At 36.8% G+C, this 27277-nt stretch overlaps 1 protein-coding gene across 5 annotated transcripts in view; it reads left to right on the top strand.

The window, feature by feature from the left end:
• Window positions 1-25528, top strand: part of BLTP3B (bridge-like lipid transfer protein family member 3B) — a 55471-nt gene extending 29943 nt beyond the window's left edge. For 3 of the 5 annotated variants that reach the window (XM_057385975.1, XM_057385993.1, XM_057386002.1), the window contains 12 exons: window positions 292-474; window positions 576-694; window positions 2399-2540; window positions 3386-3579; window positions 5513-7008; window positions 7495-7670; window positions 8990-9126; window positions 9824-9974; window positions 13701-13960; window positions 16074-16182; window positions 18786-18955; window positions 19506-25528. In XM_057385975.1, the coding sequence (XP_057241958.1) occupies window positions 292-474; window positions 576-694; window positions 2399-2540; window positions 3386-3579; window positions 5513-7008; window positions 7495-7670; window positions 8990-9126; window positions 9824-9974; window positions 13701-13960; window positions 16074-16182; window positions 18786-18955; window positions 19506-19631 (3263 nt within the window). In that variant the 3' untranslated portion in view covers window positions 19632-25528. Of the gene's footprint in view, window positions 1-291; window positions 475-575; window positions 695-2398; window positions 2541-3385; window positions 3580-5512; window positions 7009-7494; window positions 7671-8989; window positions 9127-9823; window positions 9975-13700; window positions 13961-16073; window positions 16183-18785; window positions 18956-19505 lie in introns of those variants that run through there. The other 2 variants (XM_057385984.1, XM_057386011.1) reach the window with 2 other exon arrangements.
• The last annotated feature ends 1749 nt before the right edge of the window (window positions 25529-27277 follow it).

Raw genomic sequence — 27277 nt, 5'->3', positions numbered from 1 at the left:
TATGACATTAAATTGTCATAAAATTCCTCTGAACTGAAAATATTYAATCATGTTTTGAGCATTAGTGGCGTTATAAGGCAGCTGACAATGATTTTGTGAAGTTAAGAGACTTGGTTTTGTGGAATAAATAACTTCTGTTTTAATGTCTGGTATGACTTCTGTTGTTCCACAATTACAGCATGCAATGAGCTTATATTTTGAAGAATAATTGTGAAATAGTGGARACTTGTTATCCTGTTAGAAGCAAGATTTCAAATGAATTAATATTTTCCCCATTTGTCTTATTTGCAGGAGACAGCTGTGATCACTGGATGCATTATAGTGATGCCACAAAAGCCAGAAGTGGATGGGCCGAAGAATTACTAAATGAATTCAAAAGCAATGTTGAATTGCTTAAGCAGGCTGTGAAGGATCAGGTCATAGATTCTCCTCCCAAATCACCGCCTGCTGTATCTCCTCAGAACCTTCAAACAGGTGCTTTGTTTACATCACTAATTCTCTACTTCCATGAAATATTAAAACTAAAAAAAAAAGACTGTTCTTTTCAATGATTCCATCACTGTTCTTTCCTGCAGGCAAGGAACAGATACCGAAAGGAACATCTAGGGCTTCCTCTGTATCTTCCCAACAACCAAAGGGCAAACTGATGTCTAGTCCTATTGTGGTTAGACTTGCAGATTTCAATATATATCAGGTACATTTCTTCAAGTTAGTAAAAGTGGGGCTACTCCACTCTTGGCTGTTATGTAACTGTGKTTTTTTAGGGACAATTATGAAGCCYAATGAAATGAATAAGTCTTTCCATTCATTATTGGATTAGACCTTTATGGACCTTCTTTTGCTTTGTTAAAATTGTGATCCTGTCACAATTATGTATTGGATCCAAGTTCTGCTGTTCTACAAATTATGAATTTGGAATTTAAATTTCATGTTTTCATTGTACTATCTTATGTGCCCACTATTCAATACRTGGTTTTGTATATCATGCTTTTCTTTTTGTTTTATTTTTCAAAGTACATAAAAAAGTTTTAAGAGGTTTTTAAAGTTTTTTTAATTACTTTCCCAGTCCTTTCCTCACCAGTGGTATTTTGAGCAGACACTTTAACCATTTCCATCCCCCTCCCCTTTGTTAGAATGAGTAGTTTTGGTTGCTGGTTGCTGTTCTGAGGCAACAGAATTGATGAGTGTATCTGTTAGGCAGAATGGTAGTGATATGGGAGCATCTACTCTTAATTTCAAGTCCTAACAAAAATGCTTTGTGTGTGTCCTTTGTCATTGTGATTTCTGCTTGCTCTTGTTCCAACACTTTTCTGCCATATCACTTCTGGTGTTGTGGGTTTGCTGCTAGGAGTCTTTATCTGGATCTAAAGTGGTTTTATAATATTGTTTTGTACTGTTCATGTTTCCATTTGCCTTCCACTCTTGTCTCCTCCACTCTACACAGACACATTTTCAGTTTTTAAATGGTCATTATTTTAGTGCGATTTCCTAAAAGCTATTTTTCTAAATAGATCATTCTACTTTAATTTTTGTGTGTGTTAATGCAGAGATGTTTGCCTCTTAAAAACACCTACATAGAGTGAAGCAGGCTTACAAAGGTCATGTATTCCTTATTTCCACTGAAACTCATTCTAGTAGACATCACCATACATTCAATATTAATACATTGGTTAATTTCAAACAAGCAGTTTGACCTACTAACTGTCGAATGAAAGAGCTTTGTTTTGGCTGCATAGTTTTTAACCTAGGATACATTCAATGAAATTTAGGGTCAAATATATATCAAATATTGATTTCTTACTTGTTCCATRCATTGTAAGGAAACAAATGAAGGTTACTGCTCCATGCTGTCCTGATTCTCCTATGAAGCAGACCTTAAGGCRTATCCAAGCATACATATCTCTGCCAGGTGCATGCTGAACACCTTGTTTAGCATACAGTTTGAGAGTCCTCCTGTGTATTGGAATTTATTCTTAGGACAATACAAGAACTTCCCAATGTGTGGAATAAACTTATCTACCTTATCTAGACCAGACTGTGTGGAAATACACTCCATCCAAGCATAAATGCTGAAACAGGAGCTGTAGTATTTRCAATAAAAGATCAGAACATTCTAGTCTTCTGCTGAACACCTTTGAAAGTGACCTGCTGCCTCTTACCTCGTGTKARGGAAGGGGATSTGTTATCTKTAAARCAGTTTTTGTGAAACTGTTCTATGCAAATCTTTCCTGCTASAAGGCAATTAAGTCTTCCTTACTGTCAGCACTTTGTGTTGTACTTGGGGATCTACACCCAAGAGYAGTGGAATGTTACCTTACTAGGGATAATACCTTGCAACTACAAACCCTTAATGATTCATGAAAATGTGTTAATGAAATAATCTTTTATCTTTTTACAGGTTTCGACAGCAGACCAGTGTCGGTCTTCCCCTAAAGCTCTGATCTCTTGCAATAAAAAGTCACTTTACCTTCCACCAGAAATGCCAGCTATTCATATTGAATTCACTGAATATTACTACCCAGATGGAAAGGACTTTCCTAGTAAGACTTTTTTTTTGTCCTGAAGCATAAATTTTGTGTGTTGCTTTCACCTTTGTGAAGCTTAAAACTTGGAAATAASTATGGTTTTCTAAAATGAGTTGAGCACAAGACTGCTTCATTTCCACACTGCTTGCTYCTGGCAAACTCCTGTTAGTACTGATTTTTATAAGCATGGCTTTTCAGTCTTAAAGCATTTGCGACATTTTTACTGGCACATGAATTATTCATTCTCCAACATCCACATATTGTTTCTGCAATTTCACTGTCTGGCTACATAAAARAACTATTGCAGTAATATCTAAAATGCAACAAAGACCTGCTGGAGTTATTTGTAGGAATGTGTTCTGTGACCAGTTCTGGTATRTATACAGAAATGTTAGTGGATTTCTAGACTTTTAGAAAGTCAGCATATGTGGAGATGTTTATCTTTCTAAGCTTTCACTATATACCTAATGAAATTTTACAAGGAGTTRGTTTATACTGAATAAAAACAGTTACTAAAAGCAAACTTAACTAGAAAACTAGGACTTGGGGACAGCAAATTTCCATGCTGTTGCCCTTTTTCTGTAATGAGAACATTTTTCCCCTTTCATCATGTCAATTCTATTCTTAGTTTTCTTACACTCAAAAATTCAGTTACTTGCTCGGAGTGAGAGAAAGAAATACCTCTTCAGGTTTCACTTAACAATTTATTCTTCCTTGAGTCTAAAGGACCAGGTTTGTGTTCTTTCTCTGATGAAAAGTACTGCTGAAAATGTAAGTTTGCAATCATTTAAAAAACAAACAAAMCCCAACCCATAAACATTTTACTTATTCTCATGGTTTTGTTTTCTTTTCTCTTTTAGTTCCATGTCCAAATTTGTATGGCCAGCTGAACGCTTTACAGTTCACCCTGGATGAGAGAAGTATTCTTTGGCTGAATCAGTTTGTGTTGGATTTGAAACAGAGYCTTATTCAGTTCATGGCCATGTACAAGTTAAATGACAATTCAAAATCAGATGAACATGTTGATGTTAGAGTGGATGGACTAATGTTAAAGGTATGCTGCCASTGTGGAGGGGTTTTGTGGTTCCTTKGAAGRCTATTGCTTCTCTTACTCTGAAAAGCTGTTAGCAAAGCAACTTCAGAAATAAATACACAAATGAATGAAAACAACGCTACTGTCAAAACTTCTGCAGAATATGATGGTTTGAAGACAGCCATCTTGTCTCCTGCACTCCCTCATCTGTGTCCTAGGGGTATTTTGGTTTTGTATTGAAGTCCTGAATGGGAGTAGTAACAAATTATTTTTAGTGAACTTGGCATAGCCGAACTAAAAAGAAATTGAACACTAAAGTAAAAAGAACTAATGAAGATTAATATTTGTACTCTATATTAATGCAGGGTCCTCCCTAGTTCCTCTGGTTGTATTATATCAAAACTCTTTGATCTTGTTAGTGAATGCCTAGAGTAAAGAAAACAGTTCATCTAAAGTTTATTTCCTTCTCCAAAACCCATTTTCTGGCTATATACTGTACTTCATGCTGGCTGTTGGTGTAGTTCAGGTACACAAGTTCTCTGGATGCTTATTCCAGAGGAGTGGTGCTTGTTAATGCACCTGAACATCAAATTTTTACTTCCTTTGTCTTTTTCGTCTCTGTAAAGAAAGGATTTTTGAGCAGATAAATTTCCCATCCATCACCAGCCCTTGTTTGGTAATTTTATTRGATTATTTCCAAGGTTCAGAGGTGAGCAAAACGAGTCTTCTCAGTGGTGCCCACAGGAGAGGTTTCAACGGTTTTAGAAAGTCATCATATGTGGAGATGATTATCTTTCTAAGCTTTCACTATATACTTAATGGAACTTTACAAGGAGTTGGTTTATACTGAATAAAAGCAGYTATTAAAAGCAAACTTARCTAGAAAACTGCAAATGTAGATTGAGCTGATACTGAATTATTATATGTGAATAGCCTACTAAACTAAGAGAAGACAAACATTCTCAAATCCCTTAAACTTTGATTCATGTTGGTTATGTCACCCCTGTATTATCAGCATTATTTTTATTCTAGATAATGAAGAGTATTTTAATAGTGTGCTTGATGTTTACATATCATATAGTTAATTATTTGGTTATTTTTTCTGGGTCGTTATATGAAGAAGTTTCATTGCCCCCATCTTCAAGTGTCTTTGGGATAATTTTTTTCTCCTACTTTCTAGATTCAGCATGGAGGTGTTGTGATAGAAGGTAGCATCACTGATATTAGCAAAGCTAGAGTAGCCAAGGTCCATCATAACAATATTAGATAAAGGATTTGGCATAATATATGTTTACCTTAAAATGTGCACTAAAAATATGCAAGTTAAATTAATTGCAGTGTGTTGAACTATTTTGCTGCTTTTTAGGAGTTGAAAAATATTATTTTCTTTCTGATGAAACATATGTATTATGATTATTCGATAATTGTCAAAAATACCTATTCTGTATTCTGCAATGTTAGGAATATTAGCTGCATTAGCACATTTAACTTTTTGCTTGTATCTTAACGTAAAAATAAAATACTGCAATTCTTGGTATGGTGAAAACCCCTATCTGACAAGCCAGATCAAACTCCGAATTACAATTCTCTCTTTTTCAAAAGTAAATATTTGAAACACTTGAAGAAACTTTCTCCCAAGCTGCTTGAGTTAAAGAAGTGAGCCACTTCTGCCTAATATAGCCGAACTAAATTTAAGACCTTCAGAGAAGAAAAGCCTCAGACCCTTATGTTTTTGTACAAATATTGATGCCACAGCATTGTTCTTAAAAATGAGAGAAAGCATAAATCATATTCAGTGAGCCTGACATCCCTTGCTGCATCTCTGTGCTTGATTTCCCATAAAACTATAACTATATTCCTTTGTATCAGCTGTCATGGGTATTATTTTGTTTCTTTAATTGTATACCTTCTTAATCTCTGTATTTTTAACTAGAAATGTATTTCTCCCTTTCAGATCATAATTCCGTTTGAAAACAAACCTGAAATTCATAAAGATCAACCTCGTGCACTTTCCATTCAAAGTTCAGAGATGATTGCTACGAATAACAGATGCTCACCAAACTGCAGACACTCTGATTTAGAAGCTTTGTTTCAGAAATTCAAGGACTCCGAATTTTTCAGTAGAACTTTCACCACTTTTCCTAAATCCCCTAAAAATTTTAATCTTTTGCATCCAATCTTCCAGAGACATGCGCATGAACAAGATACTAAAATGCATGATGTTTATAAAGGTTATATCATCCCAGAGTTGAATAAATATGCTTTAAAGACATCTGCAGCTACTGATGTTTGGGCAGTGCATTTTTCCCAGTTTTGGATAGATTATGAAGGGACAAAAAGTGAGAAAGGCCGACCAGTTAGCTTTGTGGACGCATTCCCGCTTTCACTTTGGATTTGCCAGCCAGTAAGATTTGCAAAATCACAAAAAGAACTTTTATCACATAATCAGCCAGCCTTGAACATTCCAAAAAGTGAATCTAGTGATCTCTCCAATAGATTGCAACGTAAGAAACTTCTGAAGGAGTATTACAGCAGTGAGGCAGAGCCCTTGACTAATGGCATCCAACTGTCTGAGACTTCAGGAGTGCTTTCTGAAAGCTCTTCTGATGCAGATGTACATGTTCTTGTCCATGTTCAAAAACATGTCAGTGTGCAGATCAATCACTACCAGTATCTTTTTTTGCTGTTTCTCCATGAATCTCTTGTATTGCTCCTGGAAAACTTAAGGAATGACGTAGAGGCAGTGACAGGAAAACCTGCGAAGCAAACAGATATCTGCATTGGGATCCTACTGAAAAGTGCAGAAGTAGCCTTACTGCTTCATCCAGTGTCTCAGGGAAACCCTTGTAAGTCTCCTGTTGAGGAAGAAGGAAGTCCCACTGCATCAGAACTCTCTCCTGTGGGAAATGGGGAAGCTCTTACTTCAGAGAGTAAATTAGTTGGTAGTAAGATAACAGAAGCTGGTATGACTAATTTTGATTATGTAAATGACTGCAAGCCTCTGAATGCTGAAGTTAATAAAGGGATTTTAATAGATCCTCTTTTGTTTAAATCAGACAGTAATATGGATTTTCAGAAAGGAATGTCATTTTCAGATGATGCATCAGATAAAGGTTTGGGAGATACAAGTGAAGGAGGAAGCAGTGGACTTTTTAGTAGAAGTGATTCAGAGGAGGTCTGTGGAACTCTGAGTGAGAAAAGTAGCTTGAATCCTAGGGATTTGGTGTCCATTCTAAATAAGAGAGAAGATTCTACTGAATTTTTCATTGACAAAGAGGATGACAGAAACATATTCTCAAAYAAGTTAAATGAACAGGAAGGCACAACTGAAGGCTGTCCTAACCAAGTCTGTGACTTGGAAACAGAAACTGCCTTAGAATCTGAAGAGCTTGAAATCAACAAAGACAAAGTGACTTCAKTTAAAATGTTTGCATCCCAGTCTTCATCAAGGTATAGAAGATTTAATACTAAATCAGTTTTCCTACTCTTTGAAAATATTTAGCAATCTTGTTGGCCACAGACTTGTRGTACTTTTAGCAGTCAGAAAGGAAACATCTTAAGAGTTGGGCTCAGTGATCCTTCCAACTCAGGCTCTTCWGTGTTTCTATGTTCTAGTAGATGAAAAATTTTAAAGTATGTAAGAAGTTATGCAGTATTTAGCATTCAGTGAAAGCTAAAATGAAGTRTTAGTCAATTTAAACYATTTACTTTCAGTTTAAATGTTAGGAAGTAAGTATTGAGAGAACTATTGACACAAATACCTAGATGAATGTATATTGTTTCTGCATTTACCTCTTTTTCTTTTATCAAAATATTATTGAATAATACCATTTTTCTTTTATGTCATACCTGGGTTAGAAGAATTTTTTAAAGTAGCTTCAAATTATTTACTTTAGTTTGAAATAATAATTTSCTAATATTTTTATATTTTAAAAGTGCTAAGCCCAAGGAACGCTGCTTGTCCAACCTCCCTGCATTCTCTGTTTCTTACAAAAATATGAAGAGAAGTCCATCACAAGTCTCTTTGGATACCATCTCTATTGATAGTATGATGCTGGAGGATCATTTCATAGAGAGCGATGGAAGTGATAGTCAAAGCTTTCTGGAAAAAGGTAAGTAGGTTTAACAAAATATGTTTAAGCAATACGTGAAAATGGTGTTTGTTACTAAAATTATGCTCAAAAGRATTCTAGTCCAGCAAATCCTGGACACTTGACGAGACTATTTTTGTTACCTTCCTTGGTAAACCAAATATATTCATCATACAGCATTTTAAGGGACAGCAATATCATGCACTACTTGAGCAGCACTATTTAATCTTAACACTGCTTAATTTTCTTCTCTTGATGAAAGTAAGAGCATTGAAGTGCKGTGTTGCAAATCTGAATTAAGCAGAACTTGTTCCTTGCTACGTTTAAAAGCAACTGCTTTGGCTGCATGTACTTACAGATTGTTCCCTGAATCAGGGTTACACTTGGAAGTCGTAAAGAAGCTTTCATKTTATAAGTGAATAAAAAAGAAAAAAGTTTTTACTAAATGCTCACCATGCTAATTACMAGGCAGATAGGTTTGGTAGTCTCCTTGCAGCTCATCTCTTAAGGACCAATTCCTGTCTATTGCGTGGCTAAATTGATATTTGTCCCATTTTTGCTCAYCTGTGTATGTACTGATGAAATAATTTTCTAATGTCAGAAAACATGAGAAGAYCTTATTGGTATCTCATTTCTGATAATTCTACTTTGAATAAAGACTGACTGGTTTTTTTTTTCTGTATGATTTCTTTTCAGTCTAGAGCAATAATGAGAAGACTGGTTTACTTGCAAGCCTGTTATATATTTGAATTGTAGGTGTATTCTTGCATGTGCTTATGTGGGAGTATGTCATAAAATACATTTCCCATTTTAAATAAACTTCATATGTCTTTTTAGSTTGTTACACAATATTTAACTGCAGGTTAAGTATCTCTGCTTTCCAGTTGTCAAGGAAACACTCATGATTGCTCTAATGAAAATATATGTAGCTTATTTCTCTAGACATAAAACCAYAAACATCTGCTCTAAAGGCACTGTGCAGTATTTTAGATACACAACTTGGAATTTTTTTTTTTCCAGCCGGATCACATTTATATTATTTGGTTTASAGGACTGAAAAATGCCCTTCAGAGATTTTTTTAACAATGCATGTAGAGTGCTGATTTGCTTTTGTCACTRTATCCTGCTTTACTTTTGATTAGCATCTAGAACTTCGAACTCTCTGTAAGAGGAATGGATTTGGCAGTTCAATTATAAATATTTGTTCAATAAGTCATTCAGCTCATGTTAAAAAATGAGTTAATGTATGCATACAGTAACAGACACTGACTTTAGTAGTGTAGTGTAGGAGTGATTCAGGTTGTGCTAACTTTGAGTTTTTTCTGATTTATATATGGAAGGTATTACAGCCATCAACTATCAAAGCCCATCAGAAAATGYCCACGAAGGAAGCACAGTGATTGAGACTTGCGATGGGTCATCTCCAGATGCCATGAGTGCTGCTTCAGAAAATGCCCGTGAGACTAGTGAAGAAATGGTAATATTATTGTATTCCATTAGAATACATGCTTCTGTAAATTAAACCTTAAAACAGAACTCAAATGGTTGCTTTTAGAGGTRATTTTTCAAGTCATTAGAGAAACGACCCCCGAATAGTAGTAATGATGATGAATGCACATCATCGGGTACCAAAGCTGACATAAACTGGCTCCTACTTCTGTTTTAAAAATACTGCAACACAGTAATAGAGAAAAAAGGCTGACTACTATGCAGATAGCCAAAGATTAGTAGCCTATCCTAGCTCTTTAACCTGGTCTGATTCAGCACTGCAAGTGCTTGGTTGTGCTGATGGTATGCAYAAAGTTGAATGCAGTTATTGCTATGTTGTAGGTAATGTTAGATATCTGACATTTCAGGTATCACATAGATCATGTGCTTCTCTTTCAGAGTAAGGAAACTCTGTCTCACTTCCATGATTTTTCTAGCCTATTCTGAATTTGTGTCAATGGGGCACAAATACAAGTATCTGTCTTTGGACAGGGCTGTTGGACAATCCATTATGAAGCTAATGAAGAAATGAGAAAACKTGGTGCTTCTCTGGGAACAGGGATTTTGCATACAAAGTTTTTTTTCTTCCTTTTGTGATRGAAAAGGTTTAGGCATGCCTTATAAACAATAGTGACTGTAAATTCATTTTATAATCTTACTTTATTTTATCTGGGTTTTGTTGACAGATGTCTGTTGTGGTTTTTCAAGTATTTGGTGTTAATGGTGAAATTGACATCAGAGGAGATGACACAGAAATATGTCTACAGGTCAACCAAGTGATACCAAACCAACTGGGAAATATTGGYGTTCGACAATATCTGTGTAACAGAACTGTTGGTAAGAACTAACAATTCAGTGTGGTGAAATTTGAGCTGGAAACACTTGTTCTAAAGTGTTTACTTCTAAGTAAATAAAACTGCGAACACAGTTTTGTGTTAGTACAATAGCATCCTTTTTATGCTGATTTAGAACTCTGATTTCTTTCTTCATTGCCATACATTAAAAAGGAAGAATAAATAAAAGGAACTGTGTATGATTATGTGGGTAAAAAGGTGCATTGCAYTGAATTCTGATCATTAGTTTGCTTTTTTGAAAGTGAAGTAAGCTGCATTATGTGCTTCTTTTGGCTGGAATAGAATTAATTGTCCTCAGAGTGACTAGTATGGGACTAGGTTTTGGATTTTGTTTTCCCTATTAAACGGTCTTTATCTCAACCCATGAGTTTTCTGGCTCTTACCCTTACAGTTCTCTCACGATCTCACTGTGAGTGAGAGGCTGCATGGGGCGTGGTTGCTGGGGGGGTGAAACCACAATGCATTCCATTGTGTTACTGTTTCATGAAGATGGAACTCCCTCACGACTCTAATAGTACTTTGCTTAACGTACCTTCCTTTGAAGGAACATTTCTTCTTTTCACGATCAGTTTCTTTAGATTAAATGACACACAGAGTTTAAATAGACATAATATGTGGTTTAAGGAAACTTAAAAAAATTATTCTTTGCCAGAAAACCATGTTGTCATAGGGTGAGGTTTCTTTCCTTGGCATGGTGTATTGGCATGCCAGTTCATGTCACAGTGTGCTTTGCTCCCCTCTGCCAGCCTTCTACATGGATTGCTGGATGCAAACTCTGTTGCACTGTAGGGTTTTTGGGGCAGATCCCTTATGCATCTGCCTCCTGCTTCTGGTTCATCTCCTTTCCCTGGAAATAGCTATAGCAGCTGTTGGCTGCCATTTTTTGTTCCTACCTTCCATCAGCATGGATTTTGTTCAGGAGGTCGTGCTTTACCTTCRGAGGAGATACAGCCTCTGATCACCTGGCTCAAGAGCCCATTTACTGGTAAGCTGAGCTGTTGCCAGCAGCTGCTGCCTGAGCAGCTGTTGCATGGTGTTCTGTTCAAGCATCTGAAGGCAAGGAGGAGGTCCAGCAGGGAGGATTCATGGCTGAGCGTCAGTTCATACAGCAGGCAGATTGATTTCTGGTTATCTGCCATATCCTCTGGARAAGCCAGAGGGAGTAAATAATATGAACATGCCACCTTCCTGCTCTTGTGTGTATCTACAGCTAAAACCTGCTTCCTCTGCCTCAGCTGATAATGAGAGGCTTGTATACTGTCTGATTATTTTGTGAATGAAAAAGTTATAACATGATTGGGATCTCCAAACACTTCCGGTTCATATCTCTTCCTTTCTCTTTCTTATGGGTACCCAAATGGGTGAGCCAACAATACTTTTTTTGTGCATTGCTGGTCACTCTCATTCTGTAAGTACATCTTCTCCCAAATGATCTTTTCTTCTCTCCACCATAGGGCTGTGATCTCTGTACTGTCAGGAGTCTTCTGCAGCTGCTCCCCATCTCCCATATTAATTTCTATTAGAAGAACAAAGGGAGGAAAAGTTTGGAAAAAGCTTGAGAATCAAAACAAAAGAGACTATTTAAAAGAGTTAATGGTAACCAAATATAACTAAAAGAACAAGTGAGCAAATGTGTATGATAATATCCCAATAAAAGCAACCTCCCCCTTCAAGACCTTTAATAAAACTTTCTYAAGTGCTTAATTATCAATTATAACCAGTAACCTGAGGAACCCCACAAAGCAGTGAATACTCAATTTATAATTACAGTCTATAAAGCCTTYTGGATGAAAATAACCATTAAAAACCTACTATACTGTTAATGCACTGARTGTAGAAAGGGAAAAATGTGGCTAAAGGCTGGACTAAGTTGAGGGCAACATGGCAGCTGTGCAATTCCCTGCAGGGCTGGATGCAGCACTGCAACTTTATCACATCTTGTGTGGCAGCAAAAACAAAAGAAGGTGGGGATGGAGTGTGGCAGAGGTATTGYGGGAGGGATGTTCTTTTACTGAGATTTTACCATGCTTGCCGTGTCTGAGAGAAGGGAACAGCAATTCACAGCAGCTTCCAAATTGTTTTTACTCCATCTTCCCTTGATGCTGTCCCTTTCATGTATCTGCAAGATAACTGAAATGGATTCAAGACTCAGACTGAATATGTGGCCTTTTCCTCAGCTCTTTTTCTGTACATTGGATTCTTCCAGCATTGATACAGGCACACTTTTCTGGTGCAGAAATACTTCGGGCATCTACTGCTTATTTCTTGGTATGTATATGAGCCCTTGAGGGAAACAAAGTTTCCCAAACCAGTTGCAGAGATTCATTGAACAGAGTGGTCATTGTTTTTCTATCTGGAAAAAGCCCTTCTTYTCCAGGGCTGATGGAAGTTTATTCTCCTCTGTCTGGACTAGACCTAAAAAGGTAGCTGATACTTRTAGAATGGTTTTGGTTGGTTGTTTGGTTGTTTTTTGGGGTGRGATTTTTGGGGGARGGGGAATATGAGCTTTAGCACTTCTTAAACATTGGAAAGATTGAAGRATGGAGTCATGGCTGTTGGTGTTGTGGAAACCTCTATTCACAGAGGTAGCAAAGGGAGAGGTTCGGGTTCACAGGAGAGGCTGGAGATTCTCATGTTCATCTTGCCATTGGTCTTTGTCAGCCCAGATCAACAGTGTGTCCATGTACCCTGACTCCAGTGCCAGTAGATAAGAGCATAAGTCCTGACTCTGCTGCTGTGCCAGGTCATCCATGAACTGGCACACTATACAGGAAGAGAAACCCAATTAATCTACAGAGAGGAAAGCAAATTAATTACTTTGTCAGGTTCCTGTTCCTTCAGATAGTGTCTGCTGCATGATCAATTAATACACCTCAGTTGCTTTTTCTTGAGTTTCTTTCTTGAGGTATCTTTCAAGTTTCAATGTTTGTTTTTTTTCTGTAGTTACTGTGATTATGCTTCTTGTCATAGAGATGATTTCTGTAGGTCAGCCATCATAGTGGTGAGATAACTTGAGAATCCCATGGGGTAACTGTTTTGTACAAGAAATGGATACTGCTCACCCCCTGCCATCTTTTTCCCTTAAATTGTTATTTTAATTTACTTTAGTTTAGTTTATTGTGGTTTTTAGAACTTTTTTAGTTGAACGTTGCAATTGTCCTTGCTGATTAAGGTACTGAAATTAACCAGAAAGTGCCAGAGTTTTTTTAAGRTTCAAGTCTATTGCCTCTCAAGTAATGGATGTGGTCATGTTCTCTACCTTACTGCATTGCTCATTATGATTCCTAAGTCAGGAAATTCAGCCTTTTCAAGGAAATACCTGCTCTCCTGAGAGAGCAAACTGATTTTAATGTTTTTCTGAATTGAAATTTAAGGAGCTACTTAAATTTAAAAAGTGTGCAAAATAATTGGTTTTCCATTGTCAAAGGACCAAGGAGATACAATTTTTTTTGTGGATGGTGATACTTCTGCATTGTCCTTTCACTTATCACAGGGAAGTACTAGTCCTTGTATGTACTCTGTATTTTTGAAGTGATATACTTAGAAATTTGGTCTGAAGTTCTGTATTTGCAACACTGCCTTTTGTGGATAATAGCTCTACGGAACTTTTTGGAAAATCAATTGGACAGTAGAGGCAGAAATAATTACATCATAATTGATTCTTTTGTACACTGCAAAATTTTAATGCAAATTTGTTTTCTTTCTGCAGCAGGTTCTGACTGTAAATCTGTGGCTGGACCTGTTAATTCATCACCTGAGATTAGTCTGAGATGGGAAAGTGGGCCTAGTGCTGCWGTACATTCCCTGCTAGCTGTAAAAAATGGATTTCTTCAGTGTCATGTGGAGAACTTCAGTGCTGAATTTCTAACATCTTCTCTCACAAACATTCAGCATTTTCTAGAAGATGAAACTGTCGCAGAAGTGATGCCTATGAAGATAAAAGTTTCKAATGCAAGGATTAATTTAAAAGTATGTTAACAATAAGATATTTGGCTGCTCTAAGAAAAAAGTGTTCTTGTTTCTTTGATGATAAACTACTAATCTGGATACAGTTAACTTCAAAGAAACTGCTTTCATATTCTGGAAGGTCCTTAGATAACACAAAAACAATTTAAAAGTCCATAGATTTGGTTAGCTCTGTGGTATGCCTGGAGGGGATTTATCTTCATGACCAAGATTTTTGTATGAATTAATATTTTGTACTTTTTCCTCCTCTCCCAAATCTCTCCTATAGAGTGACAGTGTCTCAGAATTTTATATGTAAGGTATATCAAGCTTCTAGAATTGGGTGTTTCTGGCTGGACCTTTTTGCTTAGCAAAGTATATGGTTTTCTAATTACCAACTATGGATTTTAAAGGTTATTTCTCTCTCCTAGTTGGAGGATAGTTCTTGCAATTAAAGTTCTGTACAAAAGAAGGAAAAAGGTTGTGGAATTCCAGTACAAACCACTTGAACACTCTTTCTTACAACCCAAATTTCATGTTCAGCTCTACTAGAAACAGATACTAAACAATGCAAGCATYTTTCACCACCATAGCTTAAAATAGTAACATTAAGAGGACACTTCTGTTCAAGTCTCCTAGGGGATTTTCTTTCAGACACTTGAAAAAGATGGTGAGTTCTGTGCTGCACAATCACTGAGTATAAAATAAGGGCAGTTTTATCATGCGTGTAGAATAGAAAAATAAAGATAATTATTGCATTACTTTGAACAGTAATAATCAGCCATATAAACCTCAAACAAGGAAGAGCAGCTCCAGTTCTACATCTGGGGCTAAAGTCTTGATTCTGCCAAGATCATTATTGASTGGAAAGGCAATTGTCTTGTGTTCTATTTAAAATGCATCAGTRTTACTTCCCTTAGTGATACAGCCTTTCCATCCCCAGAGGATCTTTGGACATTCTTTTAGAGATGTTTCTACTGTACAAGATTAGCACAAGCATCTTCTTTGAATCTGTTCCTCAGATTTCAGTGGATCACAAACATGAATGCCCAAATGCAAATAGCAAAGTCTTTACATACAGTCATTTGCATTTAAAACCAGGATTGTGCCAGTTTATTGGCAAGAAGGCAGACTTAAGCAAAATGTTCTTGGGAAAGCAGCTGCTTGAGATGGGAAATGAACATTAATAAACTGGCAACAAGATTCTGCTTGGCAGCAAAAGCACCGATGTGTTCACTCAGCAGTGCACACAAGTCATGGTGAAGTTACTCATGATGGCTGACAAAGTGAAAATTTGACACAGAGATGATCCATTTCTATAGAATTGTTGGGTAATAGAGAGTGAGAGGATATGGTTCGAATGTATGCTGCACTGCCTGTTCAATGGAGTATGCTTTTCTATTTCTTCTGCATGAGACTTGATASACTGTGTTTCATGGCAGGGGGGAAATTAAGGAAAGATTATTGTTTGCATTTTCTGCTGCAATCTCAGTGGTGTTTCAAAMAACTTTAGAAGCTATATCTCAACAGCTTTCTTGGTACATGTTTAGTGCTGATACATGTAGTTCCTGATAATTTGGCTGCACTATGTTTGATCGGGAAAATGAACTGTTAAGACTTCCTGGGGAGATGCCAGAGAAGTAATTTGTGAAGGTTTTCTTCTTTTGGGTACAGTAATATAACTAAACTGCAGTTGGTGTCATCCTAAACTAAATTCTAAAAAGACAAAATCTGCTCAAGAATGATAGCTGTACCCATTCAGCCTTTAAATAGTTCAAGGGAAAATCAGATACTAGATAGTACAGGCTTCTTATCTGTGACTCAGAGAGCCCCTGAGCTTATGAATGTCTTGGGTTGGGGTATAATCTTACTGAGATGTCTGTAAAAACACTTTGAAGTATTTTAGTCAGATGGTATATTGAGTTCAGCAGACTTACTCCAGAGATAATTTTTAGCCTTTAATACGATCCCTGGGGAAAGAAAAATGGAGCCAAAGTTTAGTGGAGATCCCATTAGAAAATCCTGCTCTGAAATGTTTCCTTTCAAGTTTCATCAAATTCATWATGTTTAAATGAACATTCTAATTATCAATTTTGATTTCCTAGTAAACTAATTTTTGATTATATGTATTTTCAAGGATGACAGTCCACGTGAAAATCTMAAGGTATCTGAGCTGGTGCCCATAAAACTGCATATTGACATACTGTGGATAGAAAGAAATGATGATGGCACTTTTCTCATTAGAGGTTTGTATGTTCCTGCACCTTGATATCTCAGTTCTGTAATCCTGTTGTTTTTTCCGTTGTGCGTATATGTGACTAATTATGAAAAGATAACTAATGATAATTTGTGCAAGCTGTGTTGCCATATGCCTTAATTCAAAGAGGAAGATTACCTTTTTGAATAGTGTATTGCCTGTGATAACCCATAGTTTAATCAGTCTGAGAGAAATAAAATACAATTTCATCAGGATACGTTTCATCAGTGCATAGCACTTCATCATGATAAGTTTAGGGTTCCCAAAAGTTTTGTCGCTACAAAGCAAACAAAAATTTGCCTTTCTTTACAGCTTACCAAGGTGCTTACCGTCTTTGTGGTTTTGTGTTACAGGTAATAGAAACTACTGTAAAACAAAAACCTATTTAAGATATACAAGCAGCAGCTTCCAATTCTCTGTATTATGGTGCTGTCCTGGCAGCTCAAGGCTGAGCCTGCATTGAAACTTGCATTTAGAACAGTGATTTAACTTTGTACTTTTCATGTAGCATATATGTGCTGAGAGGATTTTTACATGGGCAAATACTAAATACTTGTAAAAAGACAATACATATAGAGCTGAAACTTGACAGTTGTCTTTCACAGATAYGTTAAAGAATCATATTCTAGGATGGAGGAAGCCTCTAGAGGTCATCTGGTCCTACTCCTGGCTCAAAGCAAGAGCAGATTAGATAAAAGTCGCTCAATGCCTTGTCCAGGCAAATTTTGAGCATCAAAAAGACAATATGTCATAAATACACAAGACAATACAAAAAGACAATATGTCATAAATAATCTGTCCCAGTGTTTGGCCACTGTTATGATTTTTTTTTTTTATAATGTGTAATTGGAATTCCCTTATTTGCAGCTTGCATTTATTGCCTCCTGTCCTGCCATCTCAAGAGTGAGGTGCTTGATGTCTTGCCAAGCACCTCAGGCAAATCTGGTCCATCTTCCCTATACCCATCCACTAGGCAGGCAAAGGTGGCGTTAAGATCACCCCACGGCCTTCTCATCTTCAGATTTGACGAGTGCATCTCACTTGGCACCTCATTTGTACATCGTGTGCTCTTGACCACAATTATCTTGGTGGTCCTCTGCTATCAGTGTCTTTCTCACACTTGGGAATCCAAAACTAGATCCAGTATTCCAGATACGATCTCACTGATGCTGAGTAGTGGGGAATAACAATTTCTCTCACATTGCTAGCTATACCCTTGCTCATACAACCTATGTGTTCATCGTTTTTGCTGTCAGAGCTCACKGCTGACTCATGATAAATCTTAATAACCAGGGCCTAGAGGTCACTTCCTGCAATGTTGCTTTCTGTCCAGTTGGTCCCCAACCTATGGCAGAGCCAGAGGTTATTGACTCCCAGCTGTAGGACTTCACATTGACTTCCACTGAACTTCATGAAACTCCAGTCAGTCCATCTGTCCAGCCATCCAAGTTCCCCTGAAAAAAAGCTTTTTATTTTTTTGAAACCCATCAGTGTGTCAGTCACCTGCCCTTCAATTTGGTGAAGTTCACAGACCTGCAGAGGGTGCACCCACCCTTTCATCCAGGTCCCAGATATGTTAATCCAGCAATATGCAATGTGTTGTATCACTTTAGAGGCCGCAAGATGATCTTAATGCCCCCTTCCGCCTGATGGGAAGGTATAGCAAAGATGGACCAGACTTTGCAGAGGTATGCTGTGGCATGATTTGCTTGTATTTTGATTTCTGCATATTATCCAATGCATTGAGTTAAAGATGTTCAATGCATTTTACTCATCTTTTTATAGTAAGCATTGAAAGTTTAGTAAGATAATGAGAAAATACATCATTTCAAGGTTTCTTTCAGTTAATTTTTTTCTCTTTTTTGCTGAAGTGCTTTGATCCCTATTCTTGTCTTAGACTGCTCAGGTCTTCAGAGTGTCTTCAAAGGCAGAGGTCAAATGCCTTCTGCACTGCAGTGATATGTGTCTTAAGTGSTACATCTTTCAGGTCCTTGTGTGTGTGGAGAGAGGAAGGGACAATGAACAGAAACCCCTTGTTTAGAAGGAAATGCTTAAAAAGCAAAACAGAATAGAGTATTTTTTAGACTCAAACCATGACCCTTGCTTTTCCCCTAGATGTACAACAGTATATATTAACAGATTCTATATTGCACTTCAGTTACAAATACTAGAAAGTTTCTTTAATGCCAAGTAATTGAAGTTATTTCCTAATTTTAAAACTTGATCCTGCAGGTTTATCTCACTATGTYTTTAAATGTAAATGCAGTATTCAGACAGACCTGGAAACAGTATGTTAATAGCAATATTAATAGCTCTCAAATTTCTGATTATTCAGAGTGCATATTCCRTGGTGAGGATATGGGTGGGTATAAAAATCTGCTTATTTTCTTCATGCTGGAAGTTACATACTCTTTTTTTCTTCTTTTAAAAGGTTATGAGTTTTAATTAAATTTCTTCCTCAAAGTTGATTTTGAGAGGCAAATATACATGTATTTAATATTATATTTGTTTTAGGTGGGTTTAGTTGTGTTCTGGTAGGAATAAAGCTTAAAAAAATTGACAAATGCCCTGCATACTATTTCTGTGATRTAGACACTCAAAAAGTAAATGATGTGTCAAAGATGAAGAACTCAAGCAGTACATTGGAGCAAGCAGTGGGRTGTGTTGAACGCAAAACACAGGACCAAGCCACGCAGACTACTTGTGAAACTCCCAGACCTTCTAAATCAAGCCGGGATTCAGCTGACTTCCTTAAAAATGAGGTATTAAGAATTGATTTTGACTTCACCTTGTTCCCTCAAAATTATGTTACAGTCATTAATAATCATAATCGTAAGGCTGTCTGGGGGTGGGCCTGGGATATACTTCAAGATGGAAAATATGGATTGTGGATATTATAGTATGGTTCASCAATTTAATGCTGCTTTCTAAATAGTGTTATAATGCACTGCACACTGATTCTTTTCCTTTACATCAGAGGGAGTATTATGAAGGAGTTTTCTTCTCCTCATCTCCCTCATCTCTGTACAACATGACTGCCTCGAGTTCAGAACCTTGGGTCATTTCCATTCCATTCCAGAATGGAAATGGCCCAGCTAAAACACTGGCTCTCCTGCCATTTGAGCTAATTACATCAACTGTCTCCATGTTCTACACTCACTGACTGAGAATCAGTTGCAATTGACTCAGCCTCAGCAAAYCTCCGCCCAGCTGTGAATGGGAACATTTGGTATTTTAAAAGTTACTGCAATGGAGAAAGTTGTCASTATGCAGGAATACTAACAGCTTTCTTTTCTAACCCAATCATTTCAGCTTATTGAAGAAAACGAATGTCTCAAACAGGAACTAGCCAAAGCCAAAATGGCTCTTGCTGAGGTCCAAATGGAAAAAGATGCCCTGCTTCATCGCTTGAAGAAGATGAATGTTGATTATCAGTAGGACAGTGTACTGTTGGTGCAAAGCATCATCATCATAACTGGTGGTGGTGGCACCTAAAATACCATCTGCAAATCACTTGAAAATGTGGGGGGTTTTGCTTACAAAGTTTTCTCAACAAAAAAAAAGGTTGTGAACCAGGCACTATGCTGAAATGATTCTTTAACATAGTTTTTTGTGCCCATTTTAAACTGAATGACTTTGGAAAAATCAGTTTATACTGTACTTTATTAATTTACTATAAAAAAAAACATATCATCTACTTTTAATATTATGAAAGGAAATGTTATTTTTAAAATGTTTTCTGAAAAGTGGATGGTTCAGCAATGAAAGAAGGTGCCTGGGTGTATAATAAGGTACATGTACCACGCCTCACTAAAAATCTGTACCTCTCTTTGTTAAGGTTATGTTGTTTGATTGTTACCAGAAGGTATCTTAACAAGAGGTTACATTTGCACTATGATGGTACAGGCTAGATCCTCTAGAATAGTATAGCTACTGAAAATTTAAATACCAGCCCTAAACTGACCCTAAATTCAGTGTAATTTGCCCCGAGGGGATTTTTAAGTATAATCCTCTGGTGCTATAGAGTCCCATATATCCTTTCCGTATGCACTCCTAAACTAACACAGTAAATGCTGGAGAATTTAAGAGGGCATACTACAGGGCTTTCCTTCTCCTGAAGGTCCACTGTATCTGTACAGTTGATGTAATTTAAACATTCACTTTATTTTTCCTCTCTCTGTGAAGAGGATCTGGCCCTTTGTGACAGGTGAGCTTTGAGCCATTTTGCATGCATGTCTGATTTCTGCACAACTCATCAGACATGCCCAAGCATTTGGTTCAATGTGTTTAAATATGTAATGTCAGTGCTTGTGAGGGGGAAAACATCCTACTGGGATTTGTTAGTTGTATATTGCTTTTTTTTGACAAAAAAGCTGTAGAGAATCAATTACCCAATGAAATTGTGAGATTACATGAAATGTAATTATACAGTTTAAATTATGGGTGATTTGTACAAATTGAACAATAATTTTCAGCTAAAAACTGGTACMGATGAATAAGTTAAAAAGCACAACACTGTATAATAGAGAATATAAGAGTGTGCTTCTAAACAATTCAGGAAACTACATACAAAACCGTACATGCCTGTAAGAGATTGTCTTTGCTAAAGGTAAAACTGACTGAATAATTTAACTAGTGACCTTGAATCTGACAAATGAAAAATCTTTTRATTGCTACCACAATTGTTTCTGCACCATGGGTTGTTGGAGGGAAGTTCAGTTTGTAGATAAGCAAACAAATCTCAAAAAGTATTTAGTATCCTGTGGTTTGACTTTGCATATTCAGGTTGTCAAACTATTTTTAATTAAAATGGTTTTCATTAAAACTTATTGGAGGACACATAATTTGCACTGCTGAAAATAGTTATTGAAAGTGTGTAGATGTTAATCAAGAACTCTGTCAAAGAAATGGTTCAGGCACTATTTTAAAGCCTGCCTTATGAAACCCTACTTGAAACTCTTAATGCCCATGGAAATTTTTTTTATTCTGAATTGGATGAAAAAGTATACACACAATGTTTCTGTTACAGAAACGAAATATTTCTATTGTTACAGCTATTTAAGACAACACAGTATTAAATATGAGTGGTGCAATTTCACATAAATGTCAGATTCAGGGGAGGAGTTCTCCATTGGTTTAATTCTGGTTGCTACTATTAAAGTAATTCTTATTTGGTTATCCTTGCCAAGATCTAGTAAGAATTATTCTAAAGAAAGGAATGTATAGAGTGCTTAGTAGCATGTTGCTAGAATATTACATTGAGAATTGTCTAATTTTTAAAAAGAAATAAATAGCAATATCAAATGCCTGTCTTTATTACTGCATAGGCTAAAACCAGCTTTTTTTGAGAAAAACCAAATGCAAACCAAACCCAAAATAATACCCAAACCAGCCCTTCTCAGCACAGTTGCTGAAATTCAGGGTATCACTTCCTATCATTTTATTATTAACTGAATGTATTTTTTCTTCGTGGCCATTTTATAGTAAAAGGAGCATTATCTGTGGATAATTCTGAGSAGATGGGTGTGATTGGTTGTGAGCTTGGCAACACCGAGAGTGGTAGTACTGTGTCATTCTGGAGTGTGTTTCGCTATTGAAAGAAAATTGAGAGGGAGAGAATTTATTACTGTTTGAAAGTACAAAGTTAAACTAAGCTCTAATAGCTTACACTAAGCATAGTTATGAAAAGCATCAGAATTTTTTAAAAAAAGGCTTAATTCATCCTCAGGGCTCTGCTAGTGTTCATAAACTAGACAGGAAGTTTGTACTATCAGTGGAGCTTCTTGCTTTTATTCTGCAAAGAACTAAATGGAAGATAATTTTGAGAACTTCAGTATATACAGAAAATTGACTCCAGGAGTCCAATAAGAAAACTGTTAYCGTGTTTTATTTTACATTTTCTGTGGAAATTTAAACTGTTCTAGAGTTTAGCCTAACACATAGTCTTGTTCAGATGAAATSGTTCGGTGTCTAATGAAGGTTTTATGTCAGCTCACCATAAAGATGGTGTGCCCTTTCYCTGGCTTGGTCACTGAATCATTCTGGCATGTGCTGTCCAGTTCTCACTGCAGCTCTAACTTTGTTGGTAAGCACCAGGTTTAAATCACAATTCTGCAGCCTTACAATACTACTTACAAAAGGCCTGTTGGAGAGGGAGTTTTGTAGAGATTGTACGTGTTCTCTGACATCCCTGCTCTGGCCCCTTCTGCCTAAATCCTTTATTTCCCAGTTCCATTAGCCATGTCTGTTTGTGCATTGTCTCCATTACTGAATTACTTGGAAGTCTTAAACTGGCATCATAGGTGATCTCTAAAGGATAACTGCTAGCTGCAGAAAACTTCCTATGTCTGCCATGATACTTACCTTTATTCAAAATCATTTTATAATAAATGTAAGGAGAATGTGCTAATAAAGGACAAATATTTGTATCAAGCATCTACAATTCCAAGAGTACAAAATGTTTGTAAGTATTGCAGAAGCAAGCTTCCTGTAGTGATGAGATTTCAGGTAAGTAATGATGGACAAAATGGTTTCTATATAAAAAGTGTGCTTGCATTGCTCTAATTTTTAAAACATTCATCACAAAATGCTTTAAGTAGATTTTCTGCTCACTGTTGCCATTTGCATATTTTAGAGAGTACTTCAGATTCCAGTTAAACGGTTGATATAAATGAATGTCTACCTATTGTRGGAACAGAACATCACCTTGCTAGTATGTTAAGGAAATTGTGAGCACTTGCTGTGAAATCCACTAATTCACCCCTCCCAGTAGGAAAATGAGTTTTTTGACAGCCCTGCAATACAACCTTATCTTTTTTTAATTCCAACTTAACTTACTTACCTTTTGCTGACTAGCTTTTGAATAGCAGCCCATTTCCTGTGCCTCAGCAAACACACATGTCATAGTGAGCCCAGTGGCAGGCTTTGTAGTGCTGAAGCACAGCTCTCGTCTGAGGCTAACGCGTGGCTTCCAGTGGTGCAGCACCAAGCAGCGTGCTCAGCTCACTGCTGAGGTCTCTGGCAGTGCACCTCCTCATCTTAGTAACAACAGGAAACCTGAGGACTAGCAACACAAAGATCATGCTGATCTCCATGAAGGGATGCAAAATTTGTATAGCAATAGTGGAGGAACAAAGCTTTGTTTCTCAATAAAATTAAGGAAAAGCATAAAAATTGCTGGTAAATAGAAGCTGTGCAGTTACAGTTGTTACAGTTTTTGGTATTTTTAGCATGCTTACATTAAAACTTAATTGAAATTGTTCTGATTTTAAAGTTTATGAAAGATGTTTTTGAATACTTTAAAGAACATTTTTGCAACTTGCAGCTTCTCAAATATTACAGAATGTCTTGCAAGTGTCACACTGCTTGCTAGCTGAAACAAGTTGCAGGAATTAAATCTTWAAAAATCAACTAGACTTTTGATAGCCTGTGTTTCTCCCAAAATAACGGGTAACTTCTGCATCCCAAAGAGACAAATCTTTCATGTTGCCACCTACTTAAAATGGGTAGATAGTAACTTTTTTAAAGGCCATTTTTTTGTTTGGTCTGCCATTGCCYAAGCCACTCCTAAGCAGTTTCATGAAAGTATCTGTACCTTATTATTTCTTCACTATMTCCTGGCTTTCTTTTTGTTGCCATCACTTACTTTAGTATGAGTGGAAGTGGCATAAATGTATTTCCTAAAGCTTTGCACCATGCAAACTCAGTATTAAATCTTACGTTGTCTTGAGAATCTCGGAGAGCATTGTTTTGGAARTAAAAATAAGATGTACTTATGCTGTATCTTCTGTGAGAGTAAGATGGCAGTGTGTGGAGCATAATGCATGAACTAGTTAATGCAGTTTTCCTAGGACAGAGTGTGTTTGAAACCACCATGATTTAATTTGAGTTAGATAATTGGTAAGTATTTTAAAAATTTGACAGAGACATGAACGAATGAGCACTTAAGAAGTGGTAGTCTGAGCCAGTAAGTGCTGAATGAAGAGGCAGCCTCTAAGCAGCTTATCTGTGGAACAAATCTGCAAACCYCGATACACCACTGCCACAGAAGGTGCAACTGTAAGAAATAACCTCTGTCAGTGTAATTACTTTGTTCTAGTACTATGGAGATTTTGAGCAGTGGAAAATACTTTTCTAAGGAGAATTATCACCTTGCAGTTTATGACGGTGAATGTTTTAGCAGTAAGAAAAGCCGTGCTTGGCTGTGAATTTTTCAGTGGAGGTTGTTGGTATAAACCCGCACTGAGCTCACCCCTCTGAGCAGCGCTGCCGCCGCCAGGTGGCGATRCGGGAGCCACTCCCGGGGGGACGGGCGGGACAGGCGTCAGCACGCTGAGAAGTGTCACCGTACAACTGGAGCTTTCATAGACTTCTCATGACCAATTTCATAATGTGACTTTAAATCAGGAGGGTTTTTCCAAATTTAGATAGCTTGGCTTTGTTTCTACTGCCTTCTTTATAGCATATGTTTTCCTCTTTAAGTAAATCACATTAACTGCCTGAAGAGTGTCAGAAGAAAGATTTTCTTTCCCTTTTTAGCTTTCTTTCTTGTACACATTGTCCCTTTTCTGGTAAAATGTTTGCCACATTTGTTGTGCTTCATCATTATCTCTTAAAAAGTGTAGAATAAATTTTTCCAGTTTTCCTATCATTATATAGATTAAAAACTCCACCTTGGTATCAACAATTTATTTATTATTGCTAACTAGATAAAGCCCTCATTTTTAATAAAAGAAGCATAAGGAGGTTTCCTGTGTATCTTTGAGAATAACCAAATATAATCCTTAACAAATGCTTACCTTACCCACCTTTGCCAGATGGYAATCTAATATGACATTTTATATTAACACTGTAGTGTGTGGTAAGTGATTTGGAGTTACTTATTTTTATATCCTGTTGGGCTATTCAGAAACTTTCAGGCAGAATGACTAAGCAGAGTCATTTATTTATATAAAATTTACTGTAGGAATGGGGTCGCTTTATTTTTGTCAAATAGAGAAAATAGCTTAGAAAGCAGCTGTCTCTTGATTCCTCTGGAATCTTAATGTAGTTTTTTCCTTCCACTTATTTTTTAATTCTATTTCCATCAAGAGGCTGCAACTCAGGATAGCTACAATGGAGAGTTTTCTAAGGTGTCATCCTGCAGTGCCACATACTAGAACATGTTGCAAAACATGACAATATACTGGATACCAGCACAATCACTGCTGCTTACCTGAACTGAGTTTGATGTAGAAATTAGGCTTCTCTGCTCAAACTTAGCCAGAAGATAGCAAGAAGACTCCTTGAAAAATCACTTCCTTCTAAAACATGAGATTTGCTATTTCTGTAAAATTTGCCAAAAAGCTGTTTACAGACTTTGAGTGTGTATGTATATATATGTATATATATGTATGTATGGATAGATATGAAAGTATTTATACAACAGCTTTCTCAAAGAATTATAAAAAACATGTCACCTCAGCATTTAATTTCCTGTCCAGAAGTAATGTCAGAAATATGATAAACTGTCATTGAGAAATTCTGTAAAGCAGTGTCAGAGCTATTTGCTTTAACTGTATCCTAAATCCTTCCAAATCACTAACAGCTGGCAATKTAACTCATGGAAAATGACAAGTTTCCAACTCATACTCATCTGAAGATGTATCTGAAAGGGGTCACAACTTGAATGCTGTTCTTAAACTTTCCTTTGCAATTATCAGAAGYATTTTCAGCTTACGCAACAGGAACATATTCCTTCAAAGTCATAACATTAAGAAGATTTAAAAGACTCCTTGAAACAGGACTTGACAAAATATTTCAGCAGGCAATGGCAACCTAGAGTTAATCTCTTTTGCCTTTTCATTATGCAAAACATGTCCCTTGTTTAGCTACTGTAAGTCAAGGAGGAAAGAGGGAGAGTGTTTGAAATAAGCATAGAACATACATTAGAATACATTAGAACAAATTCTGAGCACCTTATTCATGAAAACATGTTCCTATGCAGCTGAATAGCTGCCATCCTTAATGTCAGTRTGGCTGCCTTTAAATCCACAGCTGTGGGAATCAAAAGGAATATTTTTATTTAGCAGCAAATAGTAATGTAGGGGCAGTAACAGATTTTTTGTTTTCCTTCTCCATCTGGTGATAAAACTCATGTATGGAGACACATCATACTTCATGTGTTAGCTGGCTATAAACTGACAAGAGTGTCATAATCTCCCACTTGGCTGATGTCCTGTCACTTTAAGGACCCTTGGAAACTTCTTATGCCAATCCAGAGAACCTACATCAAGTGGGATTTATGAAAAACAGGAAATCAGTTTTCAGATACTCAGTATCCAGTCTCACCCACTCTACCATTCCTGATGCCCACAGGAAACAGGCCTGCCAGAAGAATCTGAGACTGAAACCCTGGAGGTGAAGTTACTATGAGAACTGAAGCTGTGCATAACCAAAAAAGGATGAGGCAGAGCTGTAGCACAAAGATGGTTTCATTAACATTTTGACTACAACCATCCTAACAGGCTAATCTTCCCTGTGAGAAAGACTATTATAGAAGGAGATAGAAAAGGGAAACTGAGAATTTCAATAAAAGGAAATTTTAAAACTGTGGAAAGAGAAAAAATGCACCATAAAGAGATGAGTACTAACTAAATCAGGTGCTATGAATGTTTAGTTACTGTATACACAATGTGCATTAGAGCAGCTACATTACAAAATGTATCAAAACATTCAAAATARCTGGAAAATATTATTTGATGTAAAAGCAATCCTACCTGAAGAAAAAGAATTTGACTTGGCTACAGCAGCAAATCTGAACAGTTGTTTCCTTGCTCAAATGCTGGTGGTCAGTCTCTCCTCACAGGAAACAAGTGATGGGACAAGAGGAAACAGCCTCAAGTTGCACTAGGCGAGCTTTAGATGCAAATATTTGAATATTTGAAAAATTTCTGGACCAAAAGGGTTTTCAAGCACTGGGCCAGTCTGTCCAGGGAAGTGGTGGAGTCACCATCCCTGAAGGTGTTTGAAAGACGTGTAGATGTGACACTTAYGGACACAGASCAGTGGTGGACTTGGGCAGTGATGGGGTAATTGTTGGGCTT

Source organism: Malurus melanocephalus, unplaced genomic scaffold (genome assembly GCF_030028575.1).
Source record: "Malurus melanocephalus ecotype Western Australia unplaced genomic scaffold, MMel_1.1 scaffold_16, whole genome shotgun sequence".
NCBI classification, from domain to species: domain Eukaryota; kingdom Metazoa; phylum Chordata; class Aves; order Passeriformes; family Maluridae; genus Malurus; species Malurus melanocephalus.
This window is presented reverse-complemented; position numbering and strand designations above follow the sequence as displayed.